The following is a 25,689-nucleotide window of genomic DNA, read 5'->3' as shown; positions in this document are numbered from 1 at the left end:
AAATCTATGCAATATTGAAATCTAAACAGCACAAAATTTGTTGACATTAATACATGGTTTGTGTCCAGAGGCACTCATTGCAAGGGTATGGATTACAAACTGCAGATCTCCAGAGTCCTCTGTTATTGGCCATTCTTTCCAACTGGTTCCAGGTGTAACCCATCTTTATGATGTCAGCCTCAAGGTCATGTTGCCAGGTGTTTCTAGGGTGGCCACTTAAATGCCTACCCCCTTATGTTGGTTGGCAGTTTACAAAGGGTGTCCACTCTCCAGCCCCTTCTTCTGTAGCTGATTTCTTATTCACCCCCCCCTTTGGTCATTGATGCTGGCCAGGTAGATGAAGTCCTGGATTAATTTATCTGGAGGATCCTGGTCTACAAAAAGTAAAGGTGTAACGCACCTAAATGTTTACAGATATAGCTGATTTGTCACTAAAAATTATCATGGTTCAACACTATCTTTTTTTTGCATAACTTTAGCACATACATTCTTTGTTGATACTTAAAATATAGCAAAAACTAGTTTGGAAACAACTGGATGAAAACTGGCCAGAGGCTTTTTTATTTTTGTCGTTTTCACTTTGTCAATAACAGAACAGCGCAAAAAGTGCATGTAAGCTTGTGTCACAATCACTATGTAGTGTATAGTAAAAGAATGAAGGAGTCAGCAGTTTTGCACAGAGTATACGCATGAATGTGTGATACATCTCTGTCATCCGTTGTGTCATTCGGGTCATGATTTTCCATCCTCTCTTTCCAAAATGACATCTACTCAGAGTTTTATGATAAAGGCTCTTGGCATGGTGCTGACGCACTTATCATTACTGAAGTAACTAATGTAAAAATGCCGGATATTGATTACAATGACTGAACAAACAGATCAGTTTTTATCATTTGCCAAATGAGAAAGTGCAGACAGTCAATCCTAAAGATTGATTTGAAAACCAAATCAGATTTGTGTGCAGTGTGAACAAAAGGCCTCAGTGTCCTGAGTGTTTTCTACAGTGCTTGAGCTTTTACTTCACACTGTAAATTACATATTGCAGAGAGAGCCAGACTCTGTCCATCAAGCTTGAGGAAATGTCACTGGGAAACGGCACAATTAGATTGACGGCCATCTGAGAAGCAGATGACAAGAGCAATCTTACAAAATGACACATGAGCGCTACCCTGGCATGCTGACTTGAGAATTAAAGCATTTTGTGTAATTCTATAAAAGGTCAGCTAAGATTATTTTACTGAGTGCTAAATTTGAAGGTTCAAAATAAAATATTAAATCAACTGAAAATTATGCAAATTTAGAATTAGTTATTTGCTTGAAAACATTCATGCACCTTGAAGTGTCAAATACAGCTGATGTTTTATTTTTTTTCAGAAGTGCTGGGGGCAAAATATGCTTTAACAAAAACATTCATTGCTGTCTGGTATCATGAGAAAATTGTTTATTATATATTTCACTATTATTAGAGCATTTTAATAGGACAGTCAGACATGTGTTTTGTAAATTATGAATTATGTAATTATTAAATTATGCAAGAGTTCTGCACATGGGGTCCGATGGAGTACTCTTCTAAAAACCATATGGTTTATGGTACCAAATGTTAAAACAGTCTGAAGCAGAAGTCAGAGTGAATTAATGTTTTAATATTAACATTTTGGCAAGTTTACAATAATTTACAAAAAATTGCCAATATTAACATTTCTACACTATTTAAAAAAGAAATTAATAAAATATTAAAAACGAAAATCAACAAATATCGGTCAGCTTTGCGATTTGCTAAAGGTCGCAAGTTGTTAAGTGTTAATTTCTTATTGGAAACATTTCTGTCTGTGGCAAAATTTCTGCAACATTATATTCTGCTTAAACACTTTAAAAGTAAGTGAGTGAGTGGCGCTGAAGGCATTTTCGGTCTTCTCCAAAACAAATGAAAGTGAATCTCACAATGTCTTATGTTGGTGGTTTACATGTTGGGGCAGTTCAGAAATGAAATGTCTTTTGAGTGGTGGTAAAAGATTAATTCAACCTACTCTAAACCGAGTGTTAATAAAAGCACAAATGAGATAAAAACACAGCCATTTTAGCTTGCTTCCATAAACACTTGCTTTTTTTTTTTTTAATCATGGCTCATGTTTTACACTTAGTATTACAAGTGCAACACTTTCCCAGGTGAGCTACAGAGCAAGTTTACTACATCAAAAAAGCTATACATATAGAGCTGATTATTTGATGTAAACATCAATATGTATTAGTTTACAAATCAACCACTATGGTAAAAGTGAGGTCATAATATAATTTTGTGCAAGGAAATGCTCAATTTTTCCAGAAAGCCCATGTTGAATTTATTTGCACTTTTAAAGATCAACTGTACATGAGTTCAGTGACTGCAAAGTAAGCCAGCCGATATGGAATTTAAATACTGTGAATCCTTAAATGTAATCACTTCACAATTCAGTTTCAAAATGTTTTGGCTTTATTTGATAGGACAGTGCACTGGTAGGCAAGAAACTCTGAGAAAGGAAAGAGTCTAACAGGGTCAGGAAAGAATCTTGAGTCAAAACTCGAACTCAACAATGGAGGCCTGATTATCCATCGGGAATGAATGTACCAGAATGTGATAGAGTTTGATGAATTGTGTATCGTTAGACCAGAAAAATACTAATTATGTAAGTAGGGTCAATTTTGATTTCATGTTTATTTTAACACCACAATAATAGAATATCTAATATGGTCTGCCCCAGGCTTTTTTTCGGCAAGTTTCCTTTTTGTTTATATGCCATTTTGAATTGAGAATCCATGATGTTTAGTCTCCCCTCCAAGGAACTCATGGAACAGAATTAAAAAATGAAGTCAATAACAAAAACAAAAAAACACACAGCGAGGGAGTAATTAGTCTCATTGTACAAGCTGCAGGCAAATCTCAAAAAAAAAAAACAGATATCTCTTTCAAATCAGTGGAGAGAGAGGAAATAAAAGTGCATTTGCATTGTGGGAGGAAGTAGCTCTGGGGTATCGTTGATTAAAGGCCCTGCAGAGATTACTGACTCTCGGTAAATCGCTCTGCTGACCTGAACGGCCTGCGGTGCGCATGATATATGAAGCTAACAAAGGAGATGTGATGGGGCGCACCAGCCATAACGAAGCAGACGGCAATTAGCCAAATCCCATAGGCGTCCCATCATCACCCTGCTGATGGTCCAAGCTGCATGTTCTTAATTAGACACAAGCTTTTATTTTTTGCCACATATTCTACTAAAAAAATAATTTTCTATTTATTTTTAGGAGCTTTCAATAACAGCAAAAGGCCAAATGAGGGAAAAGTACGTTTTTATTATGTTTCAAACAGAACCAAATAGCTGTAGATGAAGGAACATGTCTCCTTCTTGAAAATGAAATGTACAGAGCCATCTAGTGATTTTCTTGTCTGTGATGTTTTGAAGGAAGTTCGAAGGAAACGACTGATAGGACTCATAATGGAACAGCACAGAACATTAATCTCTAAATGACTGTTCTGGCTGCGAGACTTTCTGATGAAGTTGTTATTGTTTCTGAAGAACTGGATATTATTATTGTCTATTGAATGCTGCTATTGCCAGAGGGCATTATGCCTTAATCTGCACTGTGTTTTTGCCAACCCAGGCTCATTGGAAAAACTTGCCTGTGGTGACATTTCTTCAAAATGATAATACATTACTTGTTGTACTTCCGAAGTGAAATGTCCAGAGAGTGGAGCTAAAAGCTTGTTTAATCTGAAAGAGATGAACATTAATCAAAAAGTTTTATTATGTTGGTTGATGTATTGATTGTGGAAATTTGGAAATGAAATGTCCAGTGGGTGAAGCGCTATTGCATTTAGAACCGACACTAAACACTTATCCTAACCGATAGTGTTAAAAACAAATGTATGATAAAAGTAAATTTGCTACAGCTCATTTATCATGACTCATGCTTCATAGGATTCATACATGAGCCCTTTATATTGCAAGAGCAATGCTTTACCGGGTGGGCTACCAAGCAAGTTAGTACATATGGATATGATTATGAAAATGTATTCGTTTACAAATTATGTAGTATGGTAAATGTGTTTTAAGGTCATAACATAGTATTGTGCAAGGAACAGCACAAAAACAAGTCCTTAATATCAATAATATACCCTGGTAAACATAATTATTTAAAAAGGAATAAAATGATAAGCACTCAGGCACAATATTGTGCAGCTACTGCAGCTACTGCTATCCCCTACTCCTTACATTTCATTTATTAAATATCTAGCTTAATATTATCACCAATATAAGACTAGTACTCTCAGCTCTGTTTGAGATTTTTTTAACCCTTTAACAGTCACCCCGTCCCGTATACGGGACGCCTACCTTTACTTCACTATATTACAATGAAATCTAATCTAATCTTGACAAACTATATATCATTGGAAAGGTCTCCCAAATATATATTTTACCAATGTTTTTTGTTAAAATTGATTTAGGAAAAGTAATAGATTAATTTATGACAAGAGTGCACCCTCAAAAATCTAAATTATAACAGGAGTTTTGACCTTTGTTGAGCCTTGAGCCTTCTTTGTTGCCTTTTTCTCTATCACATTTTAGAAATCATCAGAAATTATTTATCAACTGAAAACTTAAAATCTCAAAATTCATCCTTTAAAACCCATTTTAAAATTAGACATTGCATTACCATGTAAATGGTACATCAATCTTTTAAGCACCTTTATTTTTAAGAGTGTAGTCTAATTATTTTCAAATTTATCACTATAGTTTCAGTCATGTCTGTTTTTTTTGTCAAATGCGTCAAAATGCATTTGGAGTATCACTCCACAACCTACAACAGGTTAGTCGCTGACAACACATCATTGAATTATTAATGCTGGCATAGTGTAAAAGTACACACAAATATTGCAAATGAAACATATTTGTTAGGGCTGTTTGGATGTAACCCGTCCTACATCATCTCTGTATTTGTGAAAGGTAAATCCTACAGATACATCTTCATCCTCCAACTTAATCTGTGAGCCACAGAGGCAACTCTGACTTCATACTGAGGGCTCATCGTGTCCTCAGCGGGAGAAAGACACTCGGAGAATGTGTCTCTAATACTTCTGTGCATCATAGGTGATATGACTGAATAGAGAAAGGAAAGACAGAGGGTGCAAGAGAAAGAGCAGTAAAACGAGTCCAAAAAAAAAAAGAACCCGGAGACACGGTCAGAATTGAGATGAGACGAAGGCGCTCCCTGTTGGGATGATTGCTTTGCCCTGAATACAAAAGGTGCTTCCCTGCAAACATTTTGTGTTGTTTGCAAGCACAGATTAAGTCCAGCCACAGACATCCACGATTCTTTAAAACAAGCCCCCAGGGAGGAATTAGCATCCATCCCCTGGCTTATAAACCAGAGATGGGCCGCAATGATAAAGAGCTCCTCTCAAGGAGAGCGATGGTGGGGGTGTAGAGAGGAGAGACGTACTCTAGAAGGGGCAATCATAGTAAAAGTGTGAGGATGGGTAGGATTGCAAGAACAAGTGCACTGGGGCGGGTGGGGGTGATTTGTTGTTCTGGAGGGAAAAAAGGAAAAGATTCAAGCATGAATTATGAGACTACTTGAGCACTTTTCTTAGGTAGACGATGACATTTTATAATAACATTCAGGTCTGAATGACCTAGAAACACCCAAAGTAGTATATTTTAATGTCAAAAACCTGTGGTAAATATACATAGTGTAATAATATAACACATATAAAAGTTGATTTCTATACTAAAGTGCACACATTTTTCAATGTTAAAATTCTAAGTTTGTAAAGGATGGTATATTTTTGAAGGCTAAAACGTGAAAGAAATGAGTTAGCAATTCTAATTTGATCGTCCCAAAGTCCATTTTAATCAAGTTTTTGGTTAAAGGCCTGAAATATGATAAATGGGACTACAGAACATTAAATGTCATCGTGGCTTAATGATGGTGACGCTGAAGATGCGTAGTTTGTTTATAGCCTACTTTATTTTTTATTTCTGCTGATTGCCAAAGGTCATATAAATTTAGTTCATTTGTGAAGATCATCATGATGAATAAAATATGTGACAATTATAAACTTTTGTTAATCACAGAGTTTATTTCTGCAATTGAGCTGATTGAAAAATCAAGGGTAGTCAGGTCACGGGAACCAGGGTAATGTTTTGGTATATTTGTTGTAATCAGTGGGGTCCACACCAACATACATTTTTAAAAATGTATTATTTTGTGTTCTGCAGAATAAGGAATGTCAGACCAGTACATACACAACAGAGAAATGCCACAAATAGTTTACTTCTGCCAAACATCCCCTTTTAAAATGGGATTTCTCCATAATTTGCTGATAATAGTCTGGCTATGGGATTACAGTGATTGTGCAACACAGAACAGAATATGGCATGTAGGCTCTAAATTATGTAAATGCATTAACTGTGCAGCTATTAAATGCATAAAGAAACTGAGCAGCATTAAAACCTATTTAGAAGAGACTTGTTTTCCTTGAGGAGATCAGGTAAATTTGTGTTTTTTATCGATTTTTTTTTCTCCCTCACACAAACTCAGTAAAAATTATGGAGAAAATTACCCACCTAGCTGTTCATCTTACTCCAGGGTCCTCTGAGAAATTTTATGCCGTCTAGATAGTTTGAGGAATGTCAGAAATTGCAGCATTTAATTTTCTTTTTATATGCTTCTCTGTATGCATTTTGACCTTAATAACTAATGCTAACTTTATCACTCTGCAGCCTGGTGCACCTTCATTATGGAATAAAAGTTTTCTGCCAACTTTCTGAGTAAAATAACAGTTGGTCCTTCTTCTGCTGGCATCCAATTTGATTTAAAAAGGGAATAAAATCAATAAGGAGCGTAAGACCATGTACTGCACAGAAAAACCAGTGCCAGGTCTAATGTTCTTCTTAATTAATTACTCTACTAAATTATATATACATATTACACTATAGTTATACCAAGTCAAGTCTTTTTCAGCAGCTTCAACACATGAATACAAGAAAAACTTCTGTTAATAATTCTAATTCAAAAGGTGCATTTATATAATTGTATATACTAACACTTTAACTTTGGCAGCCCAAAATTTTAAGAAGTTATTTTCAGAGTTTTTCTCTAAAATCTTGCAAACAGCAGTAAGTTCCACAAAAGTGTGATCAAACAGATCAAAAACTTTGCAGAGTGTAAGGAAGATTGGAAAAGTTCACCAACATAAAACATGAAAGTAAACAACTCCAGATGAGATGCTTCACAGGATAAGAACCCAAATACTGCTGGGGCTGTTTTAGGGTTTGTGTTTGCCATTCCATAAACATGCTGTGTGTTTGTGTTTTTTCTGGGTGAAATCAGTAAAATTGTGTAACAATAGTAACACCCAGCTCTGAAGGCACATGGCGATATCCATAATGGCAGACAGTATTCATTAGAGATATCATATAATCTCCATATAAAACACACGAATACACACACGCTCTGCCAGTCATTAACGTCTCTGCTCTTTATCAGATAATGATGATGATCCTGGGCTTCTGTTGAGCTACTGAGACCCTAACCTTGTGTTGATAATGCCCTGAATTATGCCTCATTTCTCCATGGGCTGTTGAGTGGATAGCATTTGTTTCACTGGTTGCACACTTGTGTCACACAAGTCGAACCCCAAATGCATTTATCACACTCCACGTGCAAACATAACCACAGACAATACAGCCGTTTATCGATGATCACAACTTATGTGCATCTCCGCTATCACTACCTAGACACCAGAACTGTATAATAAATTATTCAAAACTTATTTTATTTTTATTTTACCAGAATCTAATTTTAAATGCTGCAGTGAAGTTTAACTAGCTAACTGCATGCATCATTAGAATAATTTATTTTATAAATATTTTTTTCATTTTTTGTTTTGTTTTTCAAAAAGTGCTGCATAGTGTCCTTTTAAATAATCATATATCAGTACATTATATCAGTGCATGGTAATAATTTTTTACTTAAATCAATTTTATAGTATTCTACAGAAAAAAATTATTTACCAAGACAACACACATTAACTGAAATTATCCACACTCAGGATCTCAAATACTGTATTCCATTCCTAATATTTCATGTGTAGGATGTGTATGAATATAACAAAGCAGGATTATTATAATTAACTACAACTAAAACCATAAAATATGTGAACATTTATTTGCTTGAGATAAATGTTATCTGAAATAAAATAAAATATGAACCTTAATGTACTAAAATAACTAAAACTGAAAAAAAAATATATATATAGCAAAACAACTAAAGTCTATAAAAACATCTTTTTTTAAATTAAAGCAGAAAATATAACAATAAAATCTGATTAAAAATTTCTAAAAGAAAAAACTATAATTATATACATCAATGATACTAAAATAACTTCTCACATTTAATTATACTATATTTAAATAGTAAATTTTTATTAGCAGTTATGCACATTATGGTCTTTTGTTACATTTTATGTTTCTAATAGTTGTTTCCTTGCATTTTTAATGTCATGTGTGTTTATTACTGTGCGTGTTCATTAGCCATTATTTATAAAAGGCCAGTTTGAAAGAACTTTAAGATGTCCTGTAAAAAAAATCCACCTGTATTAGTTATCAATGTTATCAGCCACAGCTGCCAGTTTCAAGTTCACCAGGAGAATAAGGCACATTTAGTGCAATTAACCCTGAATACTCAATTTAAAAGTGATTAATGTAATATGATTAGAATTGGTAACAAAGCCCATTGTCTCTCTATAGGGTTCATTATTGTATGCAATTCACCACTCAGACCTATCTTTAAATCCCTGACCTCCATAATAACTCTAAAGAAATGGCATTCATATCTATAATAGCTGCCTGGCAGATATCAGAAGTCATTAAAGCGCCCAGATCAAGGAGATGCTGTCACAAACGTTCTCCATTCATCTCCCACAATCTTGCTTATCCCTCAGCAACAAGACTGATCCTAAATTACTATGGACTCCCAATGGGGATCTGCATATGCATAAAAATGAATGATAATACTCTATCTGTACTATAGAGCTTAGGAAGTCTCACACAATGGGCTGTCAAGTGTGTTTGGGACCAAACTATTGTGCAGTATTTCAGTCTGTCATGTCAGGAGCTGATGAGAGCTGTCAACAGCATCCATCATACTTGTGAAGCCGTGCCATTAGTCAGTGTTGAAATGAGGGTAAAACTGTCAAATTCTTCCGGGAATACCACTTTAGTATAAGCTGCAGTAGAGTGTCGGCTGGTTCTGGAATGGTTGTGAATTGAGTCCAGCGGGGAAACTAAAGGATATATTAGTGATTTGATTAAACCTGCACTGCTTTGTGTCCTCACGTTTATATATTAATATGACTAGTTTTTTTATGTTATTTCCTTTGCATTTACTTCATTAACTTCATTAACATCCACTGAACCTTTAAATTGTGCAAAAGGTTCTTTATAGTGGAAAATTGTTCTTTAGATTATTTTGCACATAGAAAAAAAATGGTTCTTTTTAGAACTGTTGGTCATCTCTCAGTGTTATCTAGGGTTCTTATATGGCATCACTGCAAAACCCCTTTTTCTTAAAGCTTTTTTTTTTTTTGAGAGTTAGGAACATATTTTTCAAGTCAAATGAGGGTGTTTTAAAACTATTCCTCATTTGCTTTTTTCTTTCAACTAAGAAAAGCTCATTTGGAGCGACTTCATAAGAATGATTTGACTTGGTGGAGCAATAATAAATTACTCCATGCGGTTCCCGCAATATGTTGTGACTCTCCAGGGAAATGTTATCGGCATACAAATTTATCAAAGCCAGATTATATCGAAAACACAAATAACAGCTTGATCGTTTTTTTCTGAGGCTGAACGACAAACTCATCAATCACTGCTAAATAGCTGCATAATGCCCTGGGCTTCTACAGCATTTTGGGGCAAAAAAAAATCATTAATATCCAATTAATCTGCTGCTTTCCCTTCTACATTTTTCACCAGGAGAATAGCCAGAGGAAGAGCAATCCATCTGTTATGTATGTACACTTTACTGCATAGTGTAGCAGTTTATGGTTTGCAAAATGCCTTTTGAGACTCAACTGGCAAACATCATCCCCTCGAGCTGACGGATCAGAGAAAATAAGAAGTTAAACATGAAAACCATAAAATTATCATCCTGTACTGTCAAGTGTTTCCAACATCCCCGTTTCCTGTTATGTACTGAAACATCCAGAAGCAATTTCCTGACCTAGAATACTCAAATGGCCCATCAATGATATTACATTCATGATGAAATTCTAGTCTAAACATATATTGTTTGTAGTGGTGCCCACCAGGTGTTACCAAGAGCACTTCTGTCCGACATAAAAGGACCTGCAGTGTCTCTATGGAGGAAATGACTGTTCAGCGGAGACCAATCCAGCATAATCATGAAGGACTACTTGGTATGGCCTCAGCTGAAATGACTAAATAATTCAGAAGATACTCTCAGGAGTGGTGCTTGCCTGTCCAAAACTCAATGTTAGAATCAGAATATCACAAAAATTGTTTGCAGATAAATCTGCGGTTCAGTCCCATGAGATCAATAGAATAAAATCCAAGAAACATTGGTCCACAATAAACATGGTTTAGAGTGCATAGACAAAATGATCTGAAAAACTTCCTGTAAGGTAGCAGTTGAAAGATGCCATATTTCTAGAAGAGACACTTTGTCTTGCAGTCCTGTGAGGTAATTGTAGCCAATGGAATTTCAACATTGAGATGCTATGCAATGAAATTACTCATTTGTTCAAGCAAAGCCACAGGAACTTTTTGGAAAAAATTTATATCGCTCTTTATACATTTTCTTTTCTGAATAAAAAAAAAGATATATGACGCATATAATCTATATGTTAAAATACTGCCTATATCAGCTAACATCTAATAAACAGTATTTCAAATATTAACCGACACTGATGAAAAGAAATGCAACTTTAATGTGGCAAGAAACAAAAAATATTGTAAATATCAGCCACTTTCAAATGATAAGTAATAATATAATAATAAAAAATAAACTCTAAGCCCAACAGAAACGGATATGATACCAATACATTGTGTATCCCTAAAATGTATCCTTTTCAATGATAATGCATTTGCCATTTTTATGAAATATCCCAAAATTCTCTTGAAAATATGTTCTCAGCTCAGCTTTATTTCATTTTAAATGACACAAAAAATAAATAAAAAACTAACTGCCTACTGTTTAATTGTTCAGGTCAGAGAGAGGGTTGAAACTTTGCAAACATTGTAAGTGTAGTGGGAGAAACATATATATATATATATTTAAATAATAATGTAGCCCATTTTACTCTTAGGGTTAAAGGGTTATCCATACATATGTAACAGCAATAAGAATTGCTAAAAAACTTAACAAGTGTTGATACTGTATGCAAATACGTTTAACATTAATTTGTTTACTAAGCAGCAACTAGGCCATAATAAAACTCAAATCTGCTCTGAAAAACAAGTTTTTGGGAAAAACTAAATTTTAGCACCTAATGGAAATTAGGTATCAGGCAAATACTAACATCTGAACTGGCAGATAGTGATGTAGGGGAATGACTTTCATAACCCTGCCTTCTCAGTACCCTCTAAAATTGTGGTCCTAAGGTGTACCTATCAGTGCACATTCAGAGCTCCCCTACTGGTTATATGTTCACAGGTTGTGTGTTTTCAGAGTGAGCAGAGAGGATGTTTTCAGCACAGAGCTGAGAGCGTGCAAATCCGCCATCACTGGAGACATCAGCCCAGCTTGCTGAGCTGAGGGAAGACCACTGGGATCTCTCTCTCTCTCGCTTTCTCTCACTCAGCTTCTTTTCCCTCTCCACAGTCGAGAGAAGAACTGACACTCATCTCGTCCCACACTGGGAGGATTCAAAGGAGCAGTCATCCAGCAAATGAAATGCAGAGAGAGCTCAGCGGAGAGCAGGGGGACCATTCCTATCACCATCCACCTTTCGGAAACTGTTAATTGCAGAGGCAGGGATAAAAACGTATTCAAACTGTGACAACAAAATTAAATGATCCTTATACATCTAATTTTTGACTGTACTATGTCAACATTACTTGACTACAGCTAGGGAAAACGCGTGTGCTGAGTTAAACAAGAATTAATTGTGATCATCGGAGTTGTTGTAACACACAATTCAGTAAAGAAGCGCAAAGGCACGAATTTGGCCTGTCACAATATCAGGTTTTAACACCAAATTTACTGTGACCAAAACACAATGCAATTGCGAAAGCCATGAGTAATTTAAATTGATTAATTGATTAATTAACTGTGCTATCAGTCAAATTCCTCTTTGATTTTGCATTTTCACAATAAAATAATCACACTCAAAAGACAGTGGAGGTGGAGAGACAATTTGTCTCCAACATTGATGGGCTTTTTCAAATCAACTTTTAATTTCAGTTTTAATTTTGGCTTCCAATGAAAAACAACAATAGAGATAAAAACGATTATAATTAATCTGCATTAATCAAACAACAAATCACTTACTGATCTTAACTGAATGAGTTTTGTAATACAGACTAGACCCCGACCGATATGGTTTTTTTGGGGGGCCGATACCGATATTAAGAAGCAAAAAAGGCAGATACCGATATATCTACCGATATTCTTGGTGCATATTATAGTACACATATTATAGTACAGTACCAGTCAAAACTTGGACACTTTCCCATTCGTGTGTCCAAACATTTGACTGGTACTATACTATAGTATATACATAAACAGAATATATATATATATATATATATATATATATATATATATATATATATATATATATATATACACATTAATATATTTTTTGCAATGATCGCTCAAATTTGGTGATCAAAGGCTTTTAATGACGTGACAGAGATATGTAATGGAGGCAGGGCGTTTAACAATTTCACAGTAAACTTTACTATGCAAAATGGGTCTGATATCAGTCCGTTTCATCCAGGTCGCCAGTAGCAAACAATGGAGCACACTCTGCTGGACAAACACCATTTCAAGCATTTTATCTGCATTATATGTTGTGTAAAAAAAAAAAGTTAATATCGATAATAAGAATATTGGCGGCATATTCACTGATACAATATATCGGCGGCAGGTTCACATCGCCGATAATATCGGTTTAATTCATACACTGAAGACTATTCTGTATTTTATTTTACATTTGATTGTGTTCCTGGTGAAGAAAACTGTAAAGTGCTATATATACTGGCATAGATAGCATGTGGTTAAACTGGATTGCAGATGGGGCCACATACAGTGTGCAAAAGTGGTACAAGTGAATAGTAAATTTTCCTCACATACATCACATACATAGTCATACACAATCACATACTGAGGATAAAAAGTGGAAATCCTTGGAATCCCACATAAATGCTACTGTTCTGAAGTATATCTAAGTCACCTGCCTCAAATCATATGATCTAGTCAGTCCTCTCAATTACCCAATCCTCAAAGTGCATATAGATCCAAACCTGTGTGCAACTAATGTGCTGTGTAATGAGAAATTGTAAGAGCTATGGACTATGAAATAGATTTCTTACATTCTTAAAGGAATAGTTCAATGAAAAATGAACATTCTGTCATTATTAACTCACCCTCCTGTCATTCTAGTACAAAATGAAATATTTTACACTATATGACAGTTCTTACACCGTGTTCCAAATTATTATGTAAGTGACATATAAATAGGACTTCGGTACAATAAATATTCAGATTTTTGTTTGTGTTTTTTTTTTCACACCATTTCAGGTAACTGGCATCAATCTCAGACTGGTTTGGTCAATAGTTTGCCAGGTCTTCTTAGGTAAATGGAAACCCTACTTAAAGAGGTTGTTCCACATTATTAAACAAGTCACAGTTCTCATGAAATATAGTGAGGAAGAAAGATCTTTCTGAAGATGAAAAGTATGAAACAATGCAATGTCTTGCAAAAGGCATCAAAACAAACAATATTTTGCTAAAAGTAAAGAGAGATTATCGAACCATAAAAAGATTTGTGAGTGACTTAGACGCACATAAGATCTTGGTCAGATGAAGCTTTAAGTAAAGTTTCTGTCAAACAAATGAACTGTATTGTAACCAGCTGTAAAAAAGCCACTGCTGAGCAGCAGTCAGGTGTTGGAAGCTACTGGAGTCTCCAGATCCTCTCCATGCAGACTGGCAGTTGTGTGTAAAGCTGCGTTTCAGTCACTGCTAACCAAACCTCACAAAGAGAAACCTGCACAGTGGCCGTGGAAACACATTGAGTCTTGTTTTTAAATAGTTTTATTCACTTACGAATGCTTCAGTACAATGGATGGTCCAGATAAATGTATTTCTGATATGCCCATGCTATTTCAATGAGATTGCAATATCAGCAAGGAGGCGGTGGGTGATGATTTGGGTTGGACTATTGGGAAGTGAGATGTAAGGTCATTTTAATGTGTAAAAATTACTTCTTCAAGATATGTGGAGTTCATAACTGACCATTTTCTGCTGTGGTATAAAATGAAGAATAGTGTTCTCGGAAATAAAAGGATTTTCATACAGGATAACACACTATCCCATGTTGCATAAATAAATAAACAATAATAAATAATAATAATAAATAATAATAAAGCTGCTAAACAGTTTGAAAATGTGTTTCTACGGCCACTGTGCAGGTTTCTCTTTGTGAGGTTTGGTTAGCAGTGACTGAAACGCAGCTTTATACACAACTGCCAGTCTGCATGGAGAGGATCTTGAGACTCCAGTAGCTTCAAACACCCGTCTGTGCTGCTCAGCAGTTGCTTTTTTACAGCTAGCATTACAATTCAGTTTATTTGTTTGACAGAAATTTTCCTTAATAAATATTTATCTTACCAAGATCTTATGTGCATCTAAGTCACTCACAAATCTTTTGACAGTTCAATAATCTCTTTTAGCAAAATTTGCCTATTGCAAGACAATGCATTGTTTCATACTTTTCATCTTCAGAAAGATCTTTCTTCCTCACCATATTTCATGAGAATCACTGTGACTTGCTTAATAATGTGGAACAACCTCTTTAAGTAGGGTTTCCATTTACCTACAAAGACCTGGCAAACCAGTCTGAGATTGATACAGTTACCTGAAATGATGTGAAAAACAACACAAACAAAAATCTGACTCTTTATTGTACCAAAATCCTATGTCACTTGCCTAATAGAAATGACAAAACATTTCAGAAAAGTATGTTTAGTTCAATTGGTTTATTATATTTCAAGGTTTAACATGTTTTACTGTACTTCATGTTTTGAAGCTCAATTCCACAAAAAGATGAATGAGGCAAAGATAAGATAATATGAAGTATTTGTATTTATTATTTTAATTCAGAATAAATGCTTGTTATTTGAGAAGACTCCAAATATAGCGCCCTACATGAATAGACAACTTTATTGTCTTTTCTGGGTTTCACAGACCCGTTCATCATTTAATTTCATTGTATGAAACAGAGCAGATGAACATTTGTTTTGGTCTTCCACTGAAGAAAGTCATATGAGACTGAAATTAAATGAATGTGAGAGGATGACAGCAGAGTCCTTATCTCTTTAAGGCCTGTGAAACACTATAATGCCCTGGCATACATCTCTTAGCATTTCAAAGAATCCAGCTGTGTTTAAAAGCATTTTAAATAGTATTTCATAATTCTATTTGCGTCTGTGTGCGGTTCTTCCAAACTGAGCCCTTCCAGTATCTTCAAACCACATTAGCAGGCTGTACGTTTTCTAGCATGCTCTTGAGAATTGTTTCCTTTGAACTGGCAAGTCTGAATTTGGGGCAGTATAATACGCATTCTTTCTATACTGTCAGCCAGACATCACGGATGTAATAATGGACTTTATAATCCACCCACATAATCCGATGGCAAACAAAACAATAAGCAGCACTTGGTATCTACTTTAAAGATTAAACTCCTGCCCATTTTAAAGCCTTAAAGCAGCATTAATGCACGTGACTCCGCCATCAGTTATACCACCAACTGCTATTAAGATTCACGTGCTTTGCTCTCATCTTTGACCTTACTGTCCTGAAAAAAAAATTGCAAATGTTGAAATTATACATTGCTTTCACACTGCCATCCAATGATCTGATGCAGAAACCCAAATTCAGAGCTGAAAGAAACATACATCCCAGATATCTTTACGAGACTCAGACAGTTTAATATTACTGGAAAAGGCATGCACTGAATTCTGATCCTCTTCACTTGAGTCATACAGTCAGAAACAAAAGCTGCAACAACATTCATTAAACCAGAAATATTAGAATCTAGTCTAATGTATTAATCAAAAAATTTATAAATAAATAAAAAAGAGCGAGGGAGAGACATACTGTATTTCTCAAAGGCGTTAAGACTCTCAAAAATCATTAAAGATTACAAAACATCTGATGTCTGTGTTGGGTCTTGTTATTGCGAATTATTCCATAAAGACAGAAACAATTCTCATCCCAACAACCCATATAGGCAAGAACCTAAATATGGAGTGAGCATTTCTGAATGATTTTATTTTATTTAGTCATTAGCAAAGATTCGAAACTTTGACCTTGATAATGCATTAAGCATGTTGCTATGGGTTGTTGGGATGAGAATTGTTTCTGTCTTTATGGAATAATTCGCAATCTGTTTACATATGAAACAATAAATATTAAATTAAAAAATTATAATTAATATTTTAAAACAACTGCATTATGAAATGAAATCATTCGAGAAATGTCAACTCCAGCCATCAGTTATCTCCCAAAAAACCCTGAACGTCAGAAGACCAACCCATAGAGAGCCATCAAAGCAACTGGGCTATCGATCACAGAGTCATTTGGCTTTGTCAACAGCTCTTCTGTGACTTAAAGTGCACAGAGCCTACCATAACAGTACATTTTCTATCAGCCCTCATGTGAACAACAATGGCAGTCACTAGCAGTGGCATCAGACAAGTAGTGTCAGATCTCATTGTAGAAAAATTGCTTTGGGTTTATCAATAACAGATAGCAGAGGGTAGAGAGGGATCTTACTCCAGTTGAAGCTGATATTGCTAAAGGCAGGTGAGTATCGAACGGTCCGTCTGCCTGAGCCAGGGGTAAATCGTGATTAATGGGCAATGGAGGAAGGTTTCACAAGGAACTGTGTGAGTGCATGCAATCTGACTCTTTTCTTTAACCCTGCTCTGCTCAAGCTCATGCAACTCTGTCGATTTCAACAAGAGAAGTGAATTCTAAAGTAAAATGGAAATTTCTTTTTTGGACTAAAATTGCTCCAGCTAACCAAAGATGAGATTAGAGAACCCCAGCAATGATTTTATCATTTTCCAAACTAATGTGGTTTATTGATTAGCCATGTCAGCAGCTGAACAAGCTTTAAATCTGTCAGAATGGCTTAGGCAGTATTGACTGAACTGGATCCAAGTTTGAAAATGAGCTAGGAGAAATGTGTCTTCCTGTAGTCAGTGGTTACACATTTTAAATGCCACAGTTAAATTTTTAACCACAAGACCTCCATTGTTCAAAAATACATTGAAGTACTTTCTACTGTATTGTACTATTGGCCAAGACAAAACTAGTTTCCTCGAAAACTAAAGCAAGTCTGAAAGGCACACTGCTATACAAAATTCAACCTTAAATAATAATGTTGAATTATGAACATTTAAAAATTAAAAAGGTGCAGGGGTGGAGAATTTCTCTAAAATCTATTGAACATCTATACATCACCTTTATAGCAGATGGAAACATTCTGTGACAACATTTCCAAATATTTATAGGATATTTCTCAATACTATTATTATTAAAATCTAATACTAAGATTTTACAATTTCGTGGCAACTGTGAACGAGATCAGAAAATGACTGTGACGTTGCAAAGTGATTAGCTGTCTTCACCGCAGTAATCTCTTGAACATAAACAGATTAATATTATATAATTTTTTTTAATCTGAAATTATGTCACCAATCTTGACTTTTGTATGCTGAGAGCTAATATCTGTTCAAACCATTTCCCCTATTATATTAAGACAGTTAGGCACAAAATTGCTACAGTACATAAAGTGCAGATCGCAAGTTATGATCAAGCTTAAAGGTCAATCATAATGCTTTTTCTCTATGTAATAATGGAACTGACTAAAACTATTATGGGCTAGGAGAAAATTAAATTAAATTAAAATTAAATATTGATATATATATTAGGTCCATTTATTTTTGCACACTGACACAATTTGTACAATTTTGGATCTGTATGCCACCAGAACAGAATTAAAAAATAAAACTATCAAGAAATCAAAATAATTTTCAGACTTTGCAATATTTATATTTTTTTATTTTTATTATTAAAAATAACACTGTTACAGCTGTTAAAGTTTTAGCTCATACAGCTTAAACCAGCTAATAACCACCTTGGGGTAGTGAGAAACTTGCTTTTTTGTTTCAAGACACAATTGGCTTTTCCAGAAGGACGTAGAAACGTGCATTGCTCTATTGGTTATATTAACTTCACTTAATACAATTAACAATTAACTATTAACAATTAACGGACAATTAACTTCACTTGAATACAAAAAGTAAGCGCGTTTACCTTGTGCTCAATGATGCTGCTGTATCCCTGCAGTACTGGAGGCGCGCGGGGCGCACTGGTGGGCTCCACTTTCTCACCTGACGCGCCCTTAGACGGGCTGGATGCTGTAGTATTATTATTGTAGCTGACGCTGTACACGAACAACAGACTGGTGCACATGGTGATCGCGAGAAACACGGCTACTCCATGACGCTGGAAAACACGAGGGCAAAAGTTCAAATCCACACAAAGCGCAAGGTCATAAATCATCAACTCATGCCCGCAGCGCAGTCAGTTATAGGATACAAATCACATTTCCATTCTCAAATATTAATTAGTTTGGGACTGCGATGATAAGAACTTGCAGGTTGTTACTAAATTCTGATGCCTAAAACTAATGCATCAGATAATGCAAAAATGTTTTTGCATCAGCAACATTAAACTACGATAATTAGGCTATATGGTGGTCTTAACAACAAAAAAAGCGCAAAAAGCTACCTTATTTAAAACGATGATGTGTATTTACTAGTTCCATACTAATATAAGTAAACTGATATGCAATAATACACCATATTCGTATTAATTTTAAAAAGAAAATCACAAAAGCCATGTTCTTTTCTCAAAATTCCCTGTCCCCCAAAATTAATTTCCGACAAGTCATACTCTGGAAAAGCAGATTAGTTTTTTTTTTTAATTATTATTATTGTCTTTAATCTTTCATTCAGCATGAGAAAGCAACAGAGAGCCGCAGTAATTCAACAACAATGCTACACAGGAGAGATGAGACATTCAAACAGTTTTTACTACACTTACCATCGGTGTCTTCATCCTGAAGCCAGCTGGAATATTCCAGGGAATGTGCGCATGAAGATCCACTTTTCCTCTCGATTTGTTGCTACTTCATCAGATTATGTCGTCATTAAATTGCCGCGCTCCGCTCGAGCTGGGAGATGGCAGTGTGTGTGCCGTGCGCGCGGACTGAACCCATTCTTGAGAACGGCGAGCAGAGAGCGAATGTGATAACGCCCGGTCCTAAAGAGCATTGGGTTTGACTGAGTGTGAACTCTAATTCAGCGTTCAGAACAAATTGCACACTTTCTATATAGTCATTGCGGCGACATGGATATACAATAGGCATCTGAAGTAAGAGGCTAATATATATCTGAGTAGGGCTTTTTTTGCGTACAAATACAATGGGCGTGTAAAGTGTAAAGGAATATTACAGGTTCATTACAAGTTAAAGCTCAATCTACAGCTTATGCATATTGCACACATACACAAATGCTAAGCGTTGAAACAGACATTAAATTCTCCAGTATAATTATGATGTTTTAATATCTAAATTCTCTTGTTAATTAAAATACTTTTTAATGACATACCTGCAATTTTGAATGTAATACTTGTCTTTTTCATATGCTGTACAATTATATATATCTATATATATATATATATATATATATATATATATGTGTGTGTGTGTGTGTGTGTGTGTGTGTGTGTGTGTGTGTAATTTACCTTGTGTAAGGTTTTCTTAAATATTTACCTTCATATTTAATTATATATTTGTTTTAACTTAACAGAAATATTACATATTTAAGCCTATCTTGATTTAACTTCTCAGAGCAGTTGATAAGTTTGACCATTAAAAGAGCAGACTTATAACTCTTATGCGGTTAATAGTTTATTTCTGCTTCCGTATCCCCCTTTTTCATTTATTGTAGAGATGTCAAGCAAATATTATTATAATTTTTTATTATAATTAATCACATGATGTACTAAATAATTAATTGGCAAATTAATCACACATCAGTTTTGTCTGAGAAATTACCCCCAAAAGATTAAAGTGCTTACTATGTTAGATGAGAAACACACACACAAAAAAAAAAAAAAACCTTTAGAAAGAAACCTTTTGATTCAACAAAATAATAATAATAAATGGGTATTAATAGTTTTTTTAGGTTGCAGAAAGTCACTGTTGTCATAAATCCCAGCAGAGGAACGTGGAACGAGGAGTCGCTGGAGTAACACAAACAATAGTCTTTAATAATTCACAGGAAAAAGAGAACAAGGAAGACATTCAACAAATATAACTGACAAACACAAACTAAAAGGACTGGGGCTTATGAACACAGTATAATTGGGAAGACACATGGGGTGGAAAAACACAATAAAATGAGTCCAAGGGCGTGAAATTACTCCCCCCTTCCGGTGGGTGTGACCTCGCACCGTATAACAACATGGGGGGGACTGGGTGGGAACCAAGGAGGAGGTTCTGGTGGAGGACGGACACTCGGGGAAAGGCCGGCAGACAGAGCCTACAGAGGAGACAATAGAGGGAGGAGCCAGGGAGGAGACAGGAGGGGCTTGGAGCAGAAGGAGTCCAGCTGGACCCAGGCCACAGCTATGATGTCGACCCACAGTGGAGCCGAAGGAGGGAGGAGCCATGGAGGAGGAATGGCCGCCGACTCCAGGGGGCCGACCAACGGTGGCGGAGCAGGTGGTGGAGGAGCCTGAGGTGGAGCCAGGGCGATAAGGAGGATCTGGAGGCCCTAGGCAGAGCCAATGGTGACGGTGACTGATGTAGAGATGTGGTTCCGGGAGGACGCAGTGGAGCCGGAGTGACAGAGGACTGAGGTGGATCCAAGGGGATGAAGGAGCCTGACAAAGCTGGAAGGACGGAGGGATGATGCAAAGCCAGAAGAGTGGAGTCCTGAGGCACAGGTTGGTCGACGCCAGACCAAGGTGGAGCCGGAGGGACGGGGTAGCCAGGCGGAGCTTGTGGAGGAAGCAGGATCGGAAAGTGGAGGGCACTGGAGGACACATTCTAGGAGCTGGCACTTGAGGACAAGGCACTGGAGAATCGGAAGACCCCTCAGTGCTGGCTGAGGGAACCATGTATGAAGGAGGGCTGGACGGGACCAGCAGAGATAATGGAGAGAGGAGAGGGGGCAGTTCGATCTCCAGATCAGATTCCCAGTCAATGAGTTCCTCCTCCTTGTTTTGGCCCTTTTGCCGCACCATACTCAGTTCACCCTCATTCGCGGTGCAAGGGTGGAGCTCCTCTATGCATTCAAACCATCCATAGCTTTCTCCCTCATGGCAGGCAGTGTTGCCAGCTCACACACCTGGACTGACGTCACGGCCTCTGGCTCCACTGCGATTCTCAGCTCTGTCGCTCTCTCTAGTGATGGCTTGTTGGTCGTGGAGGGCTCTAGCTCTCCATCAGCAAGGATTTATAACTTTTCTATAAGTAAAAAATGCGTTGTAGTGATTCTTCTCTTCAACGGGCAACTTGGATTGTATGTATATTTTTCATTCTTTTTCTTCCAGTCAGTGTAAAAGTGTTACAGATTATAATACTTGTGTTTGTCACGATTCATGGGTTCACTGAATCTCCTCTGGCTCCTGTCATTCTGGGCCATCCCTGGCTAGTGCATCACAATCCTAGGGTGGACTGGAGACAGAATTCCATCTTGGCATGTAGGGGCCTATGTATAGAACTATGCTCACGTGGTCCAGTGCAGCTGAAACTGCATTTGCCAACCTCAAGAGTTGCTTTGTTTCAGCTCCTATTCTCATAGCCCCTGATCGTACACATCAGTTTGTGGTGAGTCAAAGGTAGGGGTAGGCGCGGTTCTCTCCCACCGCTCTACCTTGGACGACAAGATGCACCCTTCCACATTTTTTTCTCATTGTTTGTCGTCCGCTGAATGTAATTATGACATTGGTAACAGAGAGTTGCTGGCAGTCAAGTTAGCTTTGGAGAAATGGCATCATTGGTTAGAGAGGTCGGGGGAAAAAAAGAAGCTTTGTGTGTGTGTGTGTGCTCTTGTTTTTGTGGCATATCAGGACTCAACTCTGTATAATGACATGGGTATGACACAGGTATTACAAGGAGAGGGGGATTTATGAGGACATAACCCATGTCCCCATTTTTCAAAACGCTTATAAATCATACAGTTTTTTTTATTTTTATAAATCATACAGAGTTTTTTGAGAAAGCAAAAAGTTTCCTGTGAGGGTTAGGGTTAGGTGTAGGGTTGGTCTAGGGTCATAGAATATACAGTTTGTACAGTATAAAAAGGAAAACCATTAATCCTACGGGATGTCCCCACTACTTTTCACAAAAACAAAAGTGTGTGTGTGTGTGTGTGTAATACTTTTATTTACCATATAAAACCATCAGATGTATTTATTATTACCATGTTATTCTATCATGTTATTGTTGTAGTTGGTATTTTATAGATCTTAACTAATTTATTATTATTAGTTTATATTATTAAATATTTCAATATATATATATATTTAATATTAATAGTTTTTTCTTTATTATTTTTAGTTTTAAAATGTTTATTTTTATACTATTATACCTATTTATATTATTCTTATTTTAGCTGATTTGTTGCTATGATTATACATTCTATTCTATTTTAGTTATTTTTGCTATCCTAAATTATATTATTAATAACAATAATATCAGTATAATTTGTTACGCTATATTATGTTATTATTGAATTAAACAAATATTATTAAATATTATTAATCTAATTTATTAGGATTATTTAAAATTATTTAATATTTTATTATATATAATTTTATTTTAATAAATTACTATTCTTTATATTTTAAGTAGTATATTATTATCATTATTACATGTTGCTGCTCTATATTACATTATTATATCTATTATATTATATTAGTTTATATTACTTTATTTCCAGTTTCTAACTAATCGCAGCACCGGACAGAGGTCAGTCTCTTTTCAGCTCCAAAAACTTGGCTGGGAAGCCCCTAATGCTGACCCTCTATGAGGCTGACCCCTAAGCGGGCCAGCACCAGACACTATCTAGACTAACTGGTTCACACTGGCTCTCAGCAGTCCCACGAGAAGCTGAACTGAACCCAATTCTTCAGCCACCGAGCAAAGCCTTCTCTATTGATCTTCACTGTGAGTGAGAGAAATAAAGCAGTGTCTCGCTATGGTAAAAGTGTTCCAAGTGGGACGAAGAGTGAATGAGAGTGTCACAACAACTGACACAGTGGGTCATTCCCATATAGTATATGGTGCAGAGAAACACCACCCAAGAACATGTAAGATAGCGATCCCATGAGAAGCTGAAGACAGATACCCATCCATCACCTGCTGAGGTACTTCATCGAGCTCTGTGATGAGTCAAGCTGCATTGAGATAATTAAAAACTTTGGAAACCCCTTAATCTCTGAGTTGTTGGTTTCTATAGGTGTTTCTGGTCAGCCAAAGTATCCAACTGTATCAGGGGGCTGTGTTAAGAATTATGCCAATACATTAGAATGATATAATTAATGCCAGTTTGCATCAGCAAGCAGCATAACAAGCTGTTTTCAGCTAAAAATAACTGAAAAAAGAATGACGCTGGAAGCCTCACACATTGACCGCACTTACAAATGTTACAAATGTTAAAGGTAGAGTTCTCACCCTCATTTCTACTGTTGTTGTATCCCGTTTTCCACTCATCACACCACTGGAGGAATTGGCCTCCTTCCAATAATCCCAGGAGAAGCTGAATACAGAGGCACATCGGTCATCAAACTACTGTTGACAGCAATTAAATTGCCACAGAAGTTTGAATCTGGGAGTTGTTACCGGTTTCTAGTAGTCGTACTTGAGTCGGGGGTCTTTTTTCTTAATAATTGTCGTAGATTATAGGAGATACTCCTAGTAAGAGTGCACAGATTCAGTTGAAGTTTGGTGCGTGAAGACATAATACAGAGGAATTTAGAACGCTTCCTCATTTAATATTCAAAAATGGTCTGCCTCACTGGCCGTGTTGATTGGTTGATTAGAGTCGCCCCTTTTAAAAAGCTCATACGAGCAGCATAGAGAGATCTTGGCTACTTGCTGTAGGTCGAGTGAAGAACACTATAACAAAATTCATTGTGTTCATCTTGCGAGTAATTTAAAACGTTGAATGTGATACTGTTGTGTTTTTCCCTTGAGTTTATGTTGAGGCTGTTGTCACAGAAACTGCCTGAAATGGTAAACACTGAAATGGTAAACACAAATGGAAATGGTTTAAATTATGATTTTCACTACAAGAAAATATATATATACTGTATATATATAAGTCTTTTTCGCAAAAAAGGAACTTACGTCAGCACAGGGTAAAAATAATTCTGTAACAGGTCTGCAGCTATTATATTATTATGCCCTTATCTCAAATAATGCTTCTTACCTTTTCTATTTTGTCTGTTTTCCTTGTTGTTGTTATATAATGTACAAAGAAATAGCATTTTACTTGTATGTAACTTATATGGCCATTCAGACTGCTGACTCGTCGAGATAATACTCTCAGTATAGCGCCAGGTGGTTTCTGTTTTTAATCTCCTACATTTGAGTGTATATAATTTTTCTCAAAACACCACATGATGATAAATTACTTAAAAATGACAACGTTTATATCCAGATGCACTATTTTACTATGCAGCAATGTAATCCTAATAAAAAAGGAATAAAGCCATGAACCTGAGACATCTCTTTTGTTTAATAGGCTATGTATGTGCCAGGGCACATTATACAACCAAAATCCCTTCTATAGTCTTTGATACAATGTAAATTGTATTTCCTTTGCTAGTTATAGCACAAAATAAACATGAATGAACCAAGCAGCAACCTTCCAGTCTCTCTCTGTAACCAACACGGAAGTGACTAAAACTGCAATTCATGGACTGTCCGCTAGAGACTGGCTCCAAAAGAGAGTCAGTTCCACAGACTCCCCATGTTAAAATGCCCAACTTTACAGCAGAAAAAAATATATGTTCACAGCCTGTTACAAAAAGTGGTTTTGGTCTATATAGCAAATTTTGCAAATTTTTTTTTATAATTCATCATTTAAATTATATTTTGCCTTAAAGGGGTGGTTCAGTGTTTTTTTTTTTTCTAGGCTTGATTGTGTTATGGGGTGCAGTTATCATTTATCAATTTCAGCCCGACTGAGAAGCAGAGGATATTATTGAAGGGGATCGTGCAGAACCTGTGCAAGCTTTAATACAGTACGAAAATAAGTGTATAATTGTAAAAGTTCATTGCTGGAGCTGAGCTGAGAGAGAGAGAGAGAGAGAGAG

General features: G+C 36.1%; 1 protein-coding gene across 1 annotated transcript in view; it reads right to left on the bottom strand.

Moving 5' to 3' along the window:
• st6galnac5a (ST6 (alpha-N-acetyl-neuraminyl-2,3-beta-galactosyl-1,3)-N-acetylgalactosaminide alpha-2,6-sialyltransferase 5a) overlaps positions 1–19,616 on the bottom strand; it is a 48,900-nt gene extending 29,284 nt beyond the window's left edge. Inside the window, exons 1-2 of the mRNA XM_059502333.1 lie at positions 19,402–19,616; positions 18,610–18,801 (exon numbers count right to left, since the gene is read on the bottom strand). Coding sequence (XP_059358316.1) covers positions 18,610–18,801; positions 19,402–19,416 — 207 coding nt within the window. The 5' untranslated portion in view covers positions 19,417–19,616. The remainder of the gene's footprint in view (positions 1–18,609; positions 18,802–19,401) is intronic.
• Between the last annotated feature and the right edge of the window lie 6,073 nt (positions 19,617–25,689).

The sequence above is a fragment of the Carassius carassius genome, chromosome 20, assembly GCF_963082965.1.
Source record: "Carassius carassius chromosome 20, fCarCar2.1, whole genome shotgun sequence".
In the NCBI taxonomy this organism is placed as follows: Eukaryota; Metazoa; Chordata; class Actinopteri; order Cypriniformes; family Cyprinidae; genus Carassius; species Carassius carassius.
The sequence above is the reverse complement of the archived record's forward strand: the minus strand, read 5'-3'. Positions and strand labels throughout refer to the sequence as shown.